At 38.7% G+C, this 16,295-nt stretch overlaps 1 protein-coding gene across 1 annotated transcript in view; it reads left to right on the top strand.

The window, feature by feature from the left end:
* The window catches only part of ATP6V1H (ATPase H+ transporting V1 subunit H), a 30,842-nt gene extending 15,129 nt beyond the window's left edge, over positions 1 to 15,713 (top strand). Inside the window, exons 8-14 of the mRNA XM_033155203.1 lie at positions 4,389 to 4,486; positions 6,099 to 6,291; positions 6,909 to 7,087; positions 8,086 to 8,211; positions 9,826 to 9,927; positions 11,158 to 11,271; positions 15,495 to 15,713. Coding sequence (XP_033011094.1) covers positions 4,389 to 4,486; positions 6,099 to 6,291; positions 6,909 to 7,087; positions 8,086 to 8,211; positions 9,826 to 9,927; positions 11,158 to 11,271; positions 15,495 to 15,555 — 873 coding nt within the window. The 3' untranslated portion in view covers positions 15,556 to 15,713. The remainder of the gene's footprint in view (positions 1 to 4,388; positions 4,487 to 6,098; positions 6,292 to 6,908; positions 7,088 to 8,085; positions 8,212 to 9,825; positions 9,928 to 11,157; positions 11,272 to 15,494) is intronic.
* The last annotated feature ends 582 nt before the right edge of the window (positions 15,714 to 16,295 follow it).

Genomic DNA, 16,295 nt, shown 5'->3' with positions numbered 1-16,295 from the left:
CCAGTCAGATGTGATTTATAATCCAGCAACATCTGGAGGGCCACCAGTTCTCCGTCTTGGATTTATGGCACAATTGTTTTCAGGGTGATCCTAAGCATGTGGCACTGTCAGATCCCACAGGAATATGATCCATCTTTGCACTTCGGACAATCACTACGATATGATGGGATTGAAATGGGTGAAACTATGCATGCAATAATATTTTATCCTTTATGAAGATCTTATTTGTTTAGCTTATATTTTGATAAGAGAGCAGTCCCACAGTTGTGGGGTGGTTGTTTTTGAAGTAAAGAAACCAGGCATAGGTTTGGCTCACTCTCTGGGTATCTGTACTGTAAAACAACCTGTGATCCCCAGCCCTGCCCAACCTGTTTAGCCTTCGCAGGTTACTATTCTGTTGTTGATGATATTGCAGGAAGTTTTTGTGAGATTTGATCTGGAGAAGACAGTTCTGTAGTTAACAAATAAAAATGAAACAAGTGTTTCTTATTCATTGGCACAGTAAATTTGGAGGGGAAATAGAGCTCTGCAAAGAACATTGTTGTGCTAAAAATTACTCTCTCCATTTTCTTCTGTGAATACTTGTTAGGTACGTTAGTATTATAATGCTCATGGATTAGCAGTCAATTAAGCTGCAGATGCTTCAGAAAGCAATTGTAAAATGTCATTTATCTCAAAAGCTGTACTGCTCAGTATTGCCACTTGATGTCTCTAAGAAATAAAAACATTCCCAACAATTCAGGCTATACCAAATGTTCTTGGAATCAGAAATGTAATCAGGTGTAATATTTATTATCATTAGGGACTCATGTAATAGCTGTGCAGTTATCCTGGGGTACAGGGTTGATGGGAGTGAATAACTGAATGTTTAAAACAACAGTACCCAGCTTCCAAAATGGGTAAAAGGAAGCTGATTTTTTAAACTCAATTTCCTGTTCAGCTTATTTAAATGAATACTGAGCCAACTTAAGTCTTTCTTTGACAGTTGACAATCTGAGGGGCTTTGGAGTTGATGTGCACATCAAATGACCAGGCAACTCTACGAAACTTACTGGGTGACCTTGGGCTAGTCACTGCCTCTCAGCCTCGTCTACTTCATAAGGTTGTGGTGATTAAATGAGGAGAGGGAGAACCATGTATGCCACCTTGAGCTTCTTGGAGAAAAAGCTGGGATATAAATGCAATAAATAGGCAACTCATTGCTATCCTTCAATTTAGCTTGAGGTTTTATTTCATAGAAGCAGTTTATGGAGACTAACCTGAGATAAATGGGAAGCTCTGGGGATGTATTAAAAACAATTTCGGCTGCACTTAATTTGCATATGGTTGGATGTAATTAAACATAATTTATTTTTTTTCGTAAATGTGGCTCCTGCAATACTATACTTGGAAATACTATACTTGGCTTGGAAAAAAGATTGGTGAACTCTCAGTTATGGATTAGCTTGAAAATCCTTGATTTATAGGTTTGAAATTTATTTTCTGCCTTCCGTAAGGATCCCAAGGGGCTGGTTTATAGGAAAACAAATAAAAACAAATGCAAGGAGGACAAAAAAATCAGAAAAGGTTACTCACTTTTTTCTTTTTTTCTTTTTTCTTTTTTTATTGATGACACCTTTCTTAGATGCTCCAGCTTTTTGTTTTTGTTTTTTTAAAAAATCCTGTTCACAAGGCTTGCTGCCAAGCCAAGGCATTTTCCTGAGACAGTTCTATCCAGAACAGTTGAGCAAGACCAAGACCAAGGGAATGCTTTGAAGTTCCCACTACTTCTATAGTGGTCCAGGTCTCTTAGGATTTGTGTGCTTGGGAATCATGAATGGAAAAGCATGGAAGGCTGGACTCCTCATGCTAGTCTGATGTGCCACCAAAGAGTTTTAAGTGTTACCTGAAGGCAGCCCTGTATCGGGAAGTTTTTAATGTTGACAGTCTACTAGTTATGAGGAAAAGTAAGGCGGTTATATCTGCTTGGAGCTTTTGATCCTATTTTCACATGTGTTTTGTATGGATATTAAAGAATGGTGAGAATACTACCAGTGATTTTGGTTTTCTGCTATTTGCTGATGCAATACAGGAAGGATGGTGGTTTCAGTGATTTGGGGTTCACTGTGGTCTAAACCACAGAGCCTAGGGCTTGCCTATCAGAAGGATGGTGGTTTGAATCCACGCAATGGGGTGAGCTCCCGTTGCTCGGTTCCTGCTCCTGCCAACGTAGCAGTTAGAAAGCACAAAGTGCAAGTAGATAAATAGGTACCCCTCCGGTGGGAAGGTAAAGGGCGTTTCTGTGCACTGCTCTGGTTTGCCAGAAGCGGCTTTGTCATGCTGGCCACATGACCTGGAAGCTGTACGCCGGCTCCCTCGGCCAATAAAGCAAGATGAGCGCCGCAACCCCAGAGTCGTCTGTGACTGGACCTAATGGTCAGGGGCCCTTTACCTTTACCTTTATGACCTTGCTTTAAATAGGAGCATTTTTTTGAGGTGTAAAGAAAATTGAACCCTGTTGGTCTTATTCACGTGCATTTTCAAACTTTGAATCTAAGTGTAGAGAAAAGCACGTATCCTTTACATTGAGATAATGTATTTTCTTCTTTTTAATTTTTTTATTAAAGTTTTTCACAATGTAATAAGATTATTAGTGATAACATATCTTCTGTCATGTGTACATAGGTTAGGAAGCAGCTCTTCAGCTTCCCAGCTACTGTATTCATAGCAAAATAAGCATGAATTACTGTATATTGTGTGTATCCTTTTTCTCTGAAAATGTCATGGCTGCTCGTTGCAAGTTCAGGGACGACTTTGAAAAGAGAGTAGGAGTTTGTGAGAACTGCTTTGAGGCATGCAGTTTGACAATGCAGTTGAAGCCTTAAATGCAGTTGAAGCCTTACAAATATGCCCTCGGTTCCATAGTTGGTTGGATACAACTTTGGAATAGACTATGCTTTCAAATGAACACATAACCTATTGAATTACAGGTCCTTGGATTCCTGTTGTTGTTGTTGTTTTATATAATGTCGTTGGAGTAACCTGACAGTGATCTGGATTCAGTGGTAGCTTGTTTTTGTTCCATTTCATTTATATGCTTTGAAATGTTGTTACTCGGTAATTGTTCTGAAAAGCCTGACTTTGCTCTGTGTCAGAGATGGGCTGCATTGCCCTGTGGATAATCTGTCAGGGATACCAGGCCAGTTGGCCAAAGCTGATGTTGGGTGAAGCGATGGATTTAACTCACCTGGAATGAAGGCTGCCCTGCTTCAGTTTCCCCTGTGGGTGCCTCTGATTAGAATCCTCAATCCTAAGAAGGCAAACTCAGAAGTAAGCTCCACTGGGGTTGGTGCAGTTATTCTCAGTTAAGTATATAGAAGGGATTTCGTTAGCATAACAGACCAATAGAGCTATGTTTCTAGAAAGCAAGTGAAGGTACTTTCTTTTGGACTCAGGGGAAGGGGTAGCCACTGTGGTGCTCCCTAGATGCTGCTGGACTACAACACCCATCAGCCACAGCCACTGTGGCCAATGGTCAGGGGTGATAGGAGTTGTAGTCCACCAACATTTGTAGGACACCAGGTTGTGAGTGCTATATACAGTGGTGCCTTGATTCTCAAACTTAATCCATTCCGGAAGTCGGTTTCAAAACCAAAACGTTCCAAAACCAAGGCACGCTTTTCCATAGAAAGTAATGCAAAGTGGATTAATCCATTCCAGACTTTTAAAAACAACCCCTAAAACAGCAGTTTAACATGATTTTTACTATCTAATGAGACCATTGATCCATAAAATGAAAGTAATAATCAATGTACTGCAGTCACACAATCAATCAATCAGTAGCTGAAGTGCGTTCCACACAGTCACCAAAACAAAAACAAAAGAGCCACAAAAGCAAAATAAATAGGAAAAACAGACAGCCCTCAGTGTAACACTCAAATCGGAAGTGTGGCACTCAAAATGGAGCACGTTCGGCTTCTAAAGAATAAGTTTGCAAACCAGACACTTACTTCCGGGGTTGCAGTGTTTGAGTTCCAAGTTGTTTGAGTACCAAGGCATTTGAGAACCAAGGTACTACAGTACACGCATGCACAAACACAACAGAAACCTACCAAATTGTTCTCAAACAGCTGAGTGCGGAAATGCCACACAACCAAAAACTTGGATAATTTGAATTTGATTCTGTCTAAGGACACTTAACTAGCACTGTGGCATGAATGTTGTTAGCCTTAGTGACCAAACACAGTGTTGGAATAACATCAAGCACTGATGGCAATGGGCTGGCTTTTGTTGCAGTAAAAGAGACAGTGATAATTAGAGACTTCCCAGTTGTTCTCACACTTACCTATTTTCAGTGCAACAACAGGATATATGTATTTTTTGTAATGATGTATTCTTCTTTCATGTAGAGTTCGCAATATGTCCAGTGTGTTGCTGGGTGCTTGCAGTTGATGCTCAGGGTCAATGAATACCGTTTTGCATGGGTCGAATCAGATGGAGTTAGCTGGTGAGTATTTGTTGTACAGAAAAAGATGAGCTTCTAGTATATCCATGATGAAAGTGTTGTCCTACTGACTTATGTATTCTGTTGCACTGTTAAAAGAATCCTTCGGATAAGTTTGCAAATCTAAAAGTGTTGTACAGTCGTACCTTGGATCCTGAATGCCTTGGCTCCCAAACAAATCGGCTCCCAAACTATCGAAACCCAGAAGTGAGTGTTCCAGTTTTTGAATGATTTTTGGAAGCTGAACATCTGGTGTGGCTTCCGCAGCTTATGATTGGCTGCAGGACGCTCCTGCAGCCAATTGGAAGCCATGTTCTGGTTTCTGAACGTTTTGGAAGTCGAATGGACTTCCGGAACAGATTCCGTTCAGCTTCCAAGGTATGACTGTAGTCCTATCTCCTAGATAATTCTGGGTATTGTTCTGTGAGCAGACTGGATTCTTTAAGAAAATTCTGTTTACTTCCCAAATAAGTCCCTTAATGAGAGTCCATGATATTTTAAAAGAACAGTTTGTTTGCACAGTACATATAACTTCAGTTGCCGCAATCATGCATGTAGTATGGACTTCTGTAACTTTGCTCAAGAATGCATGTAGGTGAACACACAGATGTTTAGGAGTGGTGGATAATATAGCTGGGCTTCTGAAAAGCCTTTGACACAGTCCGTAACCATAGCTACTGAGTAAACTTAGCAGTCATGCAATAGAAAGACTGATTCTATTCTGAGAGACATGGAAAACCTGTGGCTCTTGGGATGTTGTTGAATTCCAGTTCCTCAGCTAGCATGGCTAATGGTTTGGGATGATTGCCATATGGAGGGCAAATGTTAGCAAACTCTGTTCCAAAAGTTCTCTTAACTATGCTCAGTGATGCAGTGGTAAATTTTGAAATTTTATTATGGCAGCCCATATACAGGCCCAAAGGAAAGTTCAAAAATGCTGGGAGCATAATTTGTAGTTTTATTAGGACTAGCATGACTATAATTTCAATGTTTCGCACCATTATATACATCAGTGTATAAAGGTTCAGATTTCAAACACATTCAGCTTTAACAAAAGATCTTAAGCCAGTTAAAATGTAACATTTAGCTTTCACTTAGAAATGCAAACCATCTTGCAAAGAAGTGTTACCATTTGAACTGCTACTGTGAAATAGGAACCTCATCAAAGAAAAGGAAGACAATACCAGCCTCTGCTTGATTATTTCTCTCATTTCAAGACTTCCTCTGTATTCTGATTTGTCACAAAAAAACAACAACAGTGAAACCCTGCAGTCTCAGTCTTATTCATTTGCTGGAGCAAGGAGGGTCCATCAGATACCCTTTTGTTCCAGCAGATGATTTCACCTCTGCTGGGAATAAAGTCACTGAGCTTTGCTCCCTTGCTCCCTCCTCTACTCTACCCTACCCCTGGCAGACTAAATTGCATTCTATTGTTTGGCTGTTTAGTGTTTGCTAATTTGTTTAGTGTCTCTCTAATTTGTATGGAAGTATATTTGTGAAAGGCTTTTCTTTTACAAATTCAATGTGTCTGGAAGTGAAGATTTTACATTCTGAATTCTAGGATAGTGAGCAGCTGCCTCATGGTATGCTTTTTATGCTTTTCCCCACTCTCTAGTATCATGGGAGTATTGAGTAACAAATGCGGTTTCCAGCTTCAGTATCAGATGATTTTCTCTATCTGGCTGCTGGCATTCAGTCCTCAAATGTGTGAATATTTGCGGCGTTACAATATTGTCCCAGTCCTGTCTGACATCCTTCAGGAATCTGTGAAAGAGAAAGTCACACGGATCATTCTTGCAGCATTTCGGGTGAGTGAAGTATATAGACTGGGGGGCTTTAGGTCTGGCGGCCAAATACAGCCCTCTGGTTTCCTAGATATAAGAGGTGTGTATACAGAAACTAGCTATTGTGCAAAGATAAAAATGTACACTCCAGTGGTCCACCTACATGAAACTAGGATGATGTCTGAACACTCCTCAGTATGCTATGTCATCTTCTTGATACAGAACTGTAAAGAATGCTAGCAGGATGTGGCAGGAAATGACAGTAGGTTGAGTTAAAATATAGAGGGAGTGCCAATACACAGAGAATCCCATCAGTACCTTTTTAATTCATGTTACAGGTGGGTAGCCGTGTTGGTCTGCCATAGTCAAAACAAAATCGAAAATTCTTTCTAGTAGCACCTTAGAGACCAACTGAGTTTGTTCCTGGTATGAGCTTTCGTGTGCATGCACACTTCTTCAGATATCTGAAGAAGTGTGCATGCACTTCTTCAGGTATCTGAAGAAGTGTGCATGCACACGAAAGCTCATACCAGGAACAAACTCAGTTGGTCTCTAAGGTGCTACTAGAAAGAATTTTCGATTTTGTTTTTAATTCATGGCTATCAGAGTCTGACACCATTTTGCTTGGTTTTTCTTTCCAGAATCTTCTAGAAAAGTCTACTGAAAGAGAAACTCGCCAAGAGTATGCTCTTGCCATGATCCAGTGCAAAGTTCTGAAGCAGCTGGAGAACTTGGAACAACAGAAATATGACGATGAAGACATAAGTGAGGATATAAAGTTTCTGTTGGACAAACTTGGGGAGAGTGTGCAGGACCTCAGGTATAGGCTTTCCACCAAAGCACCTGTCAAGATCAAATAGAGGCCTAGTTATTGGAATGATAGCTTGTCTAGTGATTGTTTTCCGCAATGCTGTAGATTCTAAAGACCGTATGAAAGAAATAATTGTAAAACTAAGCAGGCTTTTTTAAAAAAACAAAAAAACAAACACCAACTTCACATGATTTGTACCTTGGGATGGTATCAGATTCAAGTAACCATAAAACTACAAAATAGTAGTTATCATTTGTCATTACCATAAGTAGGCTTTATTTTACACTTCATTTGGGAGTGCATCATCATCTTATATAATATCAAAATAAAGTACCAAAACAGAGTGCTTTAAGTGCTGAAGGAGTTGTGTTTTTAAAAAAATCAACAGACACTGCATGTAATTAATAATAATTAATGGAAATCAGAATTGCTATGCCTTCAAAAATAAAAGAATGTGTCTTTGTGGTTTTAAATTTAGCTAAGCACCAAACTGTTGTTGTCCTAGGTTATTAGAAAATGAGCATGCACATACATAGTTAAAAAATTCTAACGGCTAGATTCTCATTTTCCAAAGCTGGCTGTGTGGCCTGGAAGAGGAGCACATGTTAATCAGAGTAAGGATTTTTTTCCCCATTATGGCAACTTCCTGGAAGCAAACTCCAAATTGGATCTGAATGTGTTAGGCTACAATCCTATCCTTGTAATGCAAAACTGTCAGCAACAGAGAAAAATCTGGAAAAACTGACTCCTTTAGCTTCAATCTGGCCAAATTAGAATTCATGGTAAATAGACCACGTTCATCCCAATGAAGATATGCTGCTATTTGTAAATTGCACTTCTATATTTATAAGTGTTCATACTTAAGATTGTAAGTGCCACTTACAATTTTTGTAAAATGCTTTACAAAGAATCCTAAGTACAGTGGGAGGTTTGGGTGTGCTGTTTGCTTTCATGTCCTTGGGCATCAGATTTATTTCTCTTTTTCTTATGTTTGGTTTATTTTGCAGTTCGTTTGATGAATATAGTTCTGAGCTTAAGTCAGGGAGACTAGAGTGGAGCCCTGTTCACAAATCTGAGAAATTTTGGCGAGAGAATGCTGTAAGATTAAATGAAAAGAATTATGAACTGTTGAAGTAAGTTCTTCCGATATATTCCTGCTTCAATTGAATTGTTGTGTTGCTCAGAGTAACCAAAGTTTCATTTAGGGTATCTGCATACGGTAGAGGGACTATAATACCATTTTCAATAAATGTCCCAAGTGAGCACAGTGTGTGAGAGAAAAACTTTGTTGCTTTGTATGGTATGGAAACTAAGCCTTAACTCAGAGGGCTGTATCCAGGTCCCATTAATGCAAGGACTTACGCCTGCACAACAGGACTTCCACTGCTTCTTCCTGCAGGCCCCCCCCCCATCTGTTCTGGGTGTTCTGTCAGCCCTCTGGAGCAGATTTCTTTTGTGGAGAGAAGTAAAGGAAATCCTGTTGCACAGGTGGAAGTCCTTGTGCCAATGACACAATTTCTTAGGATACAATCTACTGTTTTTGGAGCACAGGTGAATTTGTAAAAGCATTGGTTTGCTGCTTAAATGAAATTTGGCTTGATTCTAGAACAGCAAATGTCTGGTTTAGATATATTTAGACACTTCCTTGAGATTGCTGGAAACTATTAAAAGATTGGGTTTGTGACTTATGGCTGTGATATGATACCCCTCCCCCCCAAAGTTTCCCCCCGCCCCATTGGTAACCTTATCACTGCTGTAACATCCAGATGTAGCATAAATATCCGTTCATTGTAGTGTCATACTTGCCTATTCAGCAATATGCATTATTCATCCCAAATGAGATCATCAGTCAAGTGTCTGTGCTGTGATGTCTTGGCTTGGATGCTTCAGCTGTCCATAGATATGCCTTGCAGATCAAAGGGTTTCGCTGAGCATGAAGCAAAGTGGTTTTGTCTTCATTGAAAGTTAATTAAGTATATTATTGGTTCTTTAGTTAATCGTTCAGTGTACAAATCCTGAAGAGATATCTGTGAAATGAGTACAGTTCCCTCTCCCCACAAAGGTTTATTTGAATTTTTGCATGGCAGATTAATAAGATTAGAATTTACCAGAGAATGTATTAAGAATTTACAGCTGAACACATTTGCTAAATATGTGTTGCACATTACCTAGATGATTTGGGATAGCATTTAACTAAGGCATACTTGGAACCGACTGAATGAAATCAGTGATGTTAAGTTAGTCGTGACCAAGTCCATTGATTTCACTGGAGTGGAATCTACACACATGTTAAAAACGTTGTGAAAATGCTTTTTAAAAAATCTTTTTGAAAAATGCAATAATTTGCTATAGCTTACAGTCACCATCTAAAACAAAATAAAAAATAAATAAAATTCCTTCCAGTAGCACCTTAGAGACCAACTAAGTTTGTTCTTGGTATGAGCTTTCGTGTGCATGGCAAACCAACACGGCTACCTACCTGTAACAGTCACCATCTAGTGTCACAATTGTATATTGCACTTTACAACACATTCAAAACATTTTATTTGCCGAGTCCTAGGTCTACCCCGAGTGTGAATTTGAAATATCTCTCAAAATATTTGTGTGATACTGTGTGAATCTAGAAAAGCTGTGCAGTACTGAGCTAACATGGCAGGGGTTTATTGAGTTTTTACAAATTTTTGTATGCTATATTTTGTACCCTCCTTAGTGAATAAGGATCTTGTATATTTGCAATCCTATTGTAGAATTTTGACAAAGCTTCTGGAGGTATCAGATGATCCTCAGGTCTTGGCTGTAGCTGCTCATGATGTGGGAGAATATGTCCGGCACTATCCTCGAGGAAAACGGTGTGGAAGGCTTTTTCTTACCTTTGCTTAGCACCTGAGTTAATACAAGGGCCGTTGCTTATGACACAAGGAACAGTTAGTGTAACCTTTTGTTAGACCTTACTATAAAGTATCAGTGGGTGGTTTAATTTGATTTTATATTTATGCATGTGAGATGCTTTCAGTAACATTTTTATATGACTATTTGAATTTTATTAAGTATTGTAATTTTTAGTGAATGATCTCATGTAAACTTTTTGATATGAGCTGCTTTGATCATAGTTCACAATGGAAAAGTGGCTTGCGAATCAGTTGAGCTAAAATGGACTGAGATGTTTGTGCTGAAGAAGCACCCACATTTGCTTTCCAAACTAATCTTGCTGCACCAAACCTTTATTAGGCATTACAAGTATAGGCCATCATAAAACATCTAGATAATTTTTTTAAAAAATATACAAATAAACAGCCATGTACAATATATAATGACAAGGATTTTCATTGGGATTTCTTCCCACTATATAGTGCCATTCACCACTCGAAGAGAAACTATTGCTAAAAACTCAGCCACCTTTGCAGTTACTTCCAGGTTAATATCAGACAGATAGAATCTGATATTTTCATTGTGTTAGATTGCCCCAAAATGGGAATAAAAAGCGTTTGCTTTGCTGGTTGTGCAATGGACAGTAGAAAAGGATATGTTCTACAGTGTCCGGCACATTCAAATAACATCTGCAATGTCTATCATTTTTGGGGATGTTTAAATATCTGCCCTTGACAAAAGCTGAGGGAAAAGCATTCAATAAAGGCCCTGCGTTGGGCTGGAATTATTTATTTTGAGATATAAGTGACCCTGTTACCTGTTGTATTTAAGCCATGTAGAACTTGGGGGAGCGAATTTTATTTACAGCTGACTTGATGTTTTGTTTTTCCAAACTAATCCATGTGCCTTATTAAGCTTTCGAATAGGAAGTTTTAAGACAGCATATTGAAGCTAGTTGAGGGGAATCCAGTTGAAGTAGTAGACAGCGGTGGGGAATCTTTACTGACAGACTGGCAGGACCCTAACCTCCTCCACCTCTCACATGGGTCCGCTGGAAATTTGTGGTGTTGGTACTGTAAAGTAACTTAAAATGGTGTGAAGTTGGCGGCTGCTAGTAATCAGAAGCGGAAGGAAACCTGGAAACACTCAACACCCACCCACACACCTGACCACTACGTCTCTTTTACCCATGTTCTTTTCTCTTCTTTTAGTGTGATTGAGCAACTTGGTGGAAAACAGCTTGTCATGAACCACATGCACCACGAAGATCAACAGGTTCGCTATAATGCCTTGCTTGCTGTGCAGAAGTTGATGGTCCACAACTGGTATGTGACAACTCCCTTTCACTTTGGGGTTTTTATTTTATTTTATTTATTAGATTTATATATCACCCTTCATCATAAGATCTCAGGGCAGGAGTTCTTTTTGGGAATGTGTGAAACCTAAATTATGGCATGCCTCTTGGGGGTTACAATAAAACTTTGGTACCCTCTACCACTGAAATGATAACTTCAGAATTAACTCAGCAACTGACAGTAGTGTCATTGTTAAGTTAAATTTAGCGGCTCTTCTGCTGAATTTTTTCACTATTAGCCCCCCCATTTTGTTATATAATGAAAATTGAAGCAGACAGTGTAAAACAGAATATATTATGATTCCTTTTTGTTTCCTGACATTTAGAATACCTGATTTTTTTCAGCCTTCAATTTTGTTTCCATTAGAATTTATTGCAGCAGGATCCATTTATATGTACAGCAGATCTTTGGTAAACAGAAATGCAAGATGCATTTGTATTTTTTAAATAGCTGAACTGAAAGAAATAGATTCTTGTTTAAAAGTTGTTAAAAAGTTTCTGAACTGATTTGTTTTGTTTAACAAAATGTAAGTATAACTTGCTTGTTAAAAATACAAAACTTTTTAAATGGTTTATAAAACATGAAATATATTGATAAAAATGGTTAGATACAGGTATTGGTAAGCATTTGAAGGTTATTGAAATGAACAGTAGCTAAAAAGAGATAAACTACATGTACCTTCTAAATGTCTGGATAGGGTTACCTGAGCAAAAATGTTTTAAGCATGTCCCAAAGAGAGTATAGTCTGCCTGACATCAAAAGGCAAAGAGTTCTAGGTGCTGTTAAATGAAACAATTTATTTCTTAGGATAGTTTTATAAACTTTTGTGCACAGATGCAGGGTATTAGGAAACAGATTCTTTAGCCTTGTTTCTTAATGGCTGGGGGGGGGGGGACTTTTTCAGCTGTAGCAACTTAGTTGAAACTTTTTGTAAGTAATACAGACACATCAGTAGCACACCCCCTCCATGAACTACCCCATTATACTTTGTAAAATTATTTATATACTAGAGAAAAGGCATACAGCCTGCCTGCATAGTATGTATCAGATCATTACAGGCTATTACCATCATCCTATTCCTTGGGAATGGAATAAGGAAATTTCCTAATGTCATTCTTCAAGATGTGTAATCCACTACTCCTGTTACCTAACCGCTATAATCAACTACTTCTGGCCTGTGTATGCTCTAGAAACTTATACAGAAGAGAAGCTTAGCATGGTAAATGTAACTTTGCAGTGTTGCATCCCTCCTTTTCCTTAGTTTCCATTACCTGCCAGGGCCTTTCAGAAGGCCTGCAAGGCTTTTACCTCTGTACTCTTTCTGTGCAGTTGAAAGGGCAAGGAATACAGTCGTACCTCCGTTTACGTGACCCTTTGGTTACGTAAACTTCAGGATGCACGTGCGGCAAACCAGGAAGTATTTTACCGGGTTTTGCCCTGTGCGCATACGTAGAAGCAGTCCTCAGGTTGCGGAAACCCTGGGATCCGACCAAACCTCCGGAACAGATCCCATCCGCAACAGGAGGTGCCACTGTTATGACAAAGAGCAGAGCCCACATTCTCTTAACCATTACAATGAGTCGATTGAGATGATTTGGGTGAAGACTGGTTTTTATCCTTAGCATCACGTAAAAACAGAAAATTCATTGATCAGCACCCCACATTCGTACTATGATAAAATTTATGGCCCAGTCCCATTTTGAGGATGGACTTTTTAGACCACAGGCAAAGAACAATGCTAAATATAGAAAAAAAAATCACTGTCTGTGGCCTCGGATATTTCCCTTCCAGGTAATAGTCCCCCCCCCCCCAACTTCAGTACCCAGCATTTCTCCCATATTAGTTGTTTCTCTTGTGGCCCCCTATTCCTTTCCATCCACTCCAGTTTTTAAAATGAAAATACCTACTGTTTGGAAATATAACTTTGTGGGCTGTTACTAAGAAGGCCTATTACTGTGTCACATTTTTTGTCTCGAATCTCTCATCCACATGGGGGATGGCTACGTAATTCAATCCATTCTATCATGGAAAATTGGAACATAAAATGAGGTGAACGTTGTGATTAGCTCTTTGCCAATATATGTCCCACCAAGAGTTGCATCTGTTTGGTTGTGGTCAGCTGGATCATCAAGCTGTGTTTCACTTAGGTTTGAATTCTACACTCTACTTACCTTTTAAGGCCCTATGAGGTTCAACAGGATTTACATCTGAGTAGACATGTATAGGTCTGCACTGTTAATAATTTATTTTTGTAGCAATTGATGATTCTATGAGAAACACAACCCTCAGAGTGAGGAAAGTACAGCAAATACATCCGAACCTGGCACAGTTATGTAATTTATCTGTGAAGCTCTTAATAACTGAACCGATAAAATGCACAATTGACTATATATTTAACTGGTTTTGAAAAGTCAAGTAATTTAGGTACTATTGCTTTTAAATAGGATTCTGAAGCAATATGACATTGATGATGAAGCTGTTTCTAAATTAACAAGCATGTGAATGTCTGCTATGCGGCTCATAATTAGCTCTGCAGCCATGTGAAGCCACATAAAATATTTTTATGTTTGAAATTAATATTCTATATCTTCCCCTGTGAGTTTCTCAATACATCCCTGTATTTCCCCTGCTGAAAAATACATCTTGTACTTCACTGTTTCTGGGGTTTCATTTTGGGATACTGCTCTACACCTCTTGTTTAATTAATGTTCGTTTTTCAATCTCAGTATCCCAGAATTTCAAACAGGGGAACCGAAACGGCATTTGTTTGCCAATGACAGTAATTTATTTTCTGATTTCTATATTGAAGGAAATGGTTCTTTAGACTGTGTCTCAAGCAAAGTTTAATTAAGGTTCAGTCAGTCACAATTTATTTCAGGTTCTTAAAATTATGTTGCTATGTATAAAAATGCACAATTTTTTTCTGTTCAGCTTGGTAAATGTTTCTTGATTCATGTAGATTCATATTGGATTACTGAAGCAAATAATGCATCAAGTCAAATTTAAATTAGTGAGGAGATAGGTTTAATTTAGAAGACATCTTTAATCTAGCATTGCAATATAAGTGAAGACCTTAACAGCACTTTACAAATAAAAACCTAGACATGATTGAGCCAAAGTCCAACACCAGCCAAACTTTGTTGTACCCTGTATGTTGATATAAATGGAGGAGAGTGTTAGGAATGTGTTTTTACACTTTAAATCAATGGGACATTCCTAACTTTCTCCCCCATTTATACCTTTGAAAGTATTGCCCTTCTCTTTATTGGACTGGGCAAATGTGTACCGATATGCTTTCAAAAACCGAAAACTTGAGTATCAAATTAGTTGTAGAAGAATCTTGGTACAGAGAGATGTGAGCAACTGAAATTTCAGTGTGCATATTTAATTCTCCCAAGGTCACTGGGCTGCATCCCAGTAGTACAGCATCTGCTTAGCATGCAGAAGGTCCTAGGTTCAATCACTGGCATATCCAGGAAGGACTGGGAAAGACATATTTTTGATAATCTGGAGAGATGTTCCCAGTCCATCTATCTCAGGATCGTATGTGAAGGTTTTAAACTCTGTAGAAGGAATCTTCTGATTTCCCCATGCTTTTACATAAACTGGATGGAAGGAAAGCTACTAAGTGATGAGCAGCAGAACGGTGTGTTTCAACATCTTTTGAAAGGTAGCAGCTGGAATAAAAAGCTCAAATAAAAAGCTAGCTCTGAGTAGGCAAATTACATGAGCACCACAAGCAGAACAGTACTATCTCGTCAGTTTGAGGCAGGCTGTATTGTTGCCATTTTGCTAGAAGAAATTGTACAGTATGCCTGAATTCTCCAGCCTAAGCTGATTGGTTTTTCTAATTCAGGGAAATGGTTGCGCATGTTCTGAGATTTAACATAAGCAGTAAAATCTGAAACTATCACAGTGAAACACTTTGCTGGTATAAACTAGCGTGGCTAATGTTCAGAAATTTGAGTATATATTTGTTGTTGTTTTTTAATGTACACTTCAGACCTGAGGCATTTAGCAAAGTTTGCATCTCAGTGGAACTGCTGTGGGCTAGTTGAGGCAAGAAATTGCCTACTTCTTGGGCATTGCCTTTTGAAAAGAGTAACCGCTACTTATTTCCTTCAGAAGACTCTCATTAAGTATTCATCATTGGTCCTTTAAAAATGTCTCACCCACCCCTTGTTTTCTTTCAGGGAGTATCTTGGAAAGCAGCTACAGTCAGAGCAGCCTCAAACTGCCACAGCACGAAGCTGAGTCTGTCCTTTGGCGGGAAATAACTGGAGTAACAATTGCTATCTTGAAGTGCAAGTAAGAAAATGATGTGATTGCAGTTTCTTCACTGCCTACCCTGCTATTGTGTAGATTTCTTCCCTGTTATTCTTCCAGTATTGTTGCCAGGGGTAAAAACTAATCTAGTTTCTGGCAGTTTGCTAGCTGAAGCCCTTCAATATTGCAAAAATATACAAGAAATATATATATGTTGCCTTTATTTTATGTATTTATTGTCTCCAAATAAGAAAAAAAGAACACAAAACATTAAAGAATAATCATTCCATATCATTAATTGTCTCTGTGTTGCCTGTTCTTCACTTGGCTATGAATAGTATTGTTCGGAAAGCAACATTTCATTTAATTCAGTTGACAGAATGATTGTTAAGCTACATATGAAAACAGTAAAAGACCAATTCTTCATCACCACTGGTGTTACCAAGAAGCTCAGTTCATCTGGAACTCTGTACGTACATATTCTGAGCAATGAAAACATTGTCGTGGCCACCAATGTGAACCAGCACACATGTGAGCTGTAGGCACTTGCCAGTCACCCAATTAACTCCAGAATTCAGGTGCAACAAACACCCTTAATTTGGTCATTAGTCTCCTTTTGTGAGTAAATAGCTTCCACCTGATAAGCATATCCTGCATTATCCTATTGCATTTTCAGAGAACTCCCAAACTTACCCCGTTTCAATGACGGCAAAGAGCACCATGCTAAA

The sequence above is a fragment of the Lacerta agilis genome, chromosome 7 (assembly GCF_009819535.1).
Source record: "Lacerta agilis isolate rLacAgi1 chromosome 7, rLacAgi1.pri, whole genome shotgun sequence".
NCBI classification, from domain to species: Eukaryota; Metazoa; Chordata; class Lepidosauria; order Squamata; family Lacertidae; genus Lacerta; species Lacerta agilis.
Note: the sequence above shows the minus strand (reverse complement) of the source record. Positions and strands in the feature narration are given on the sequence as shown.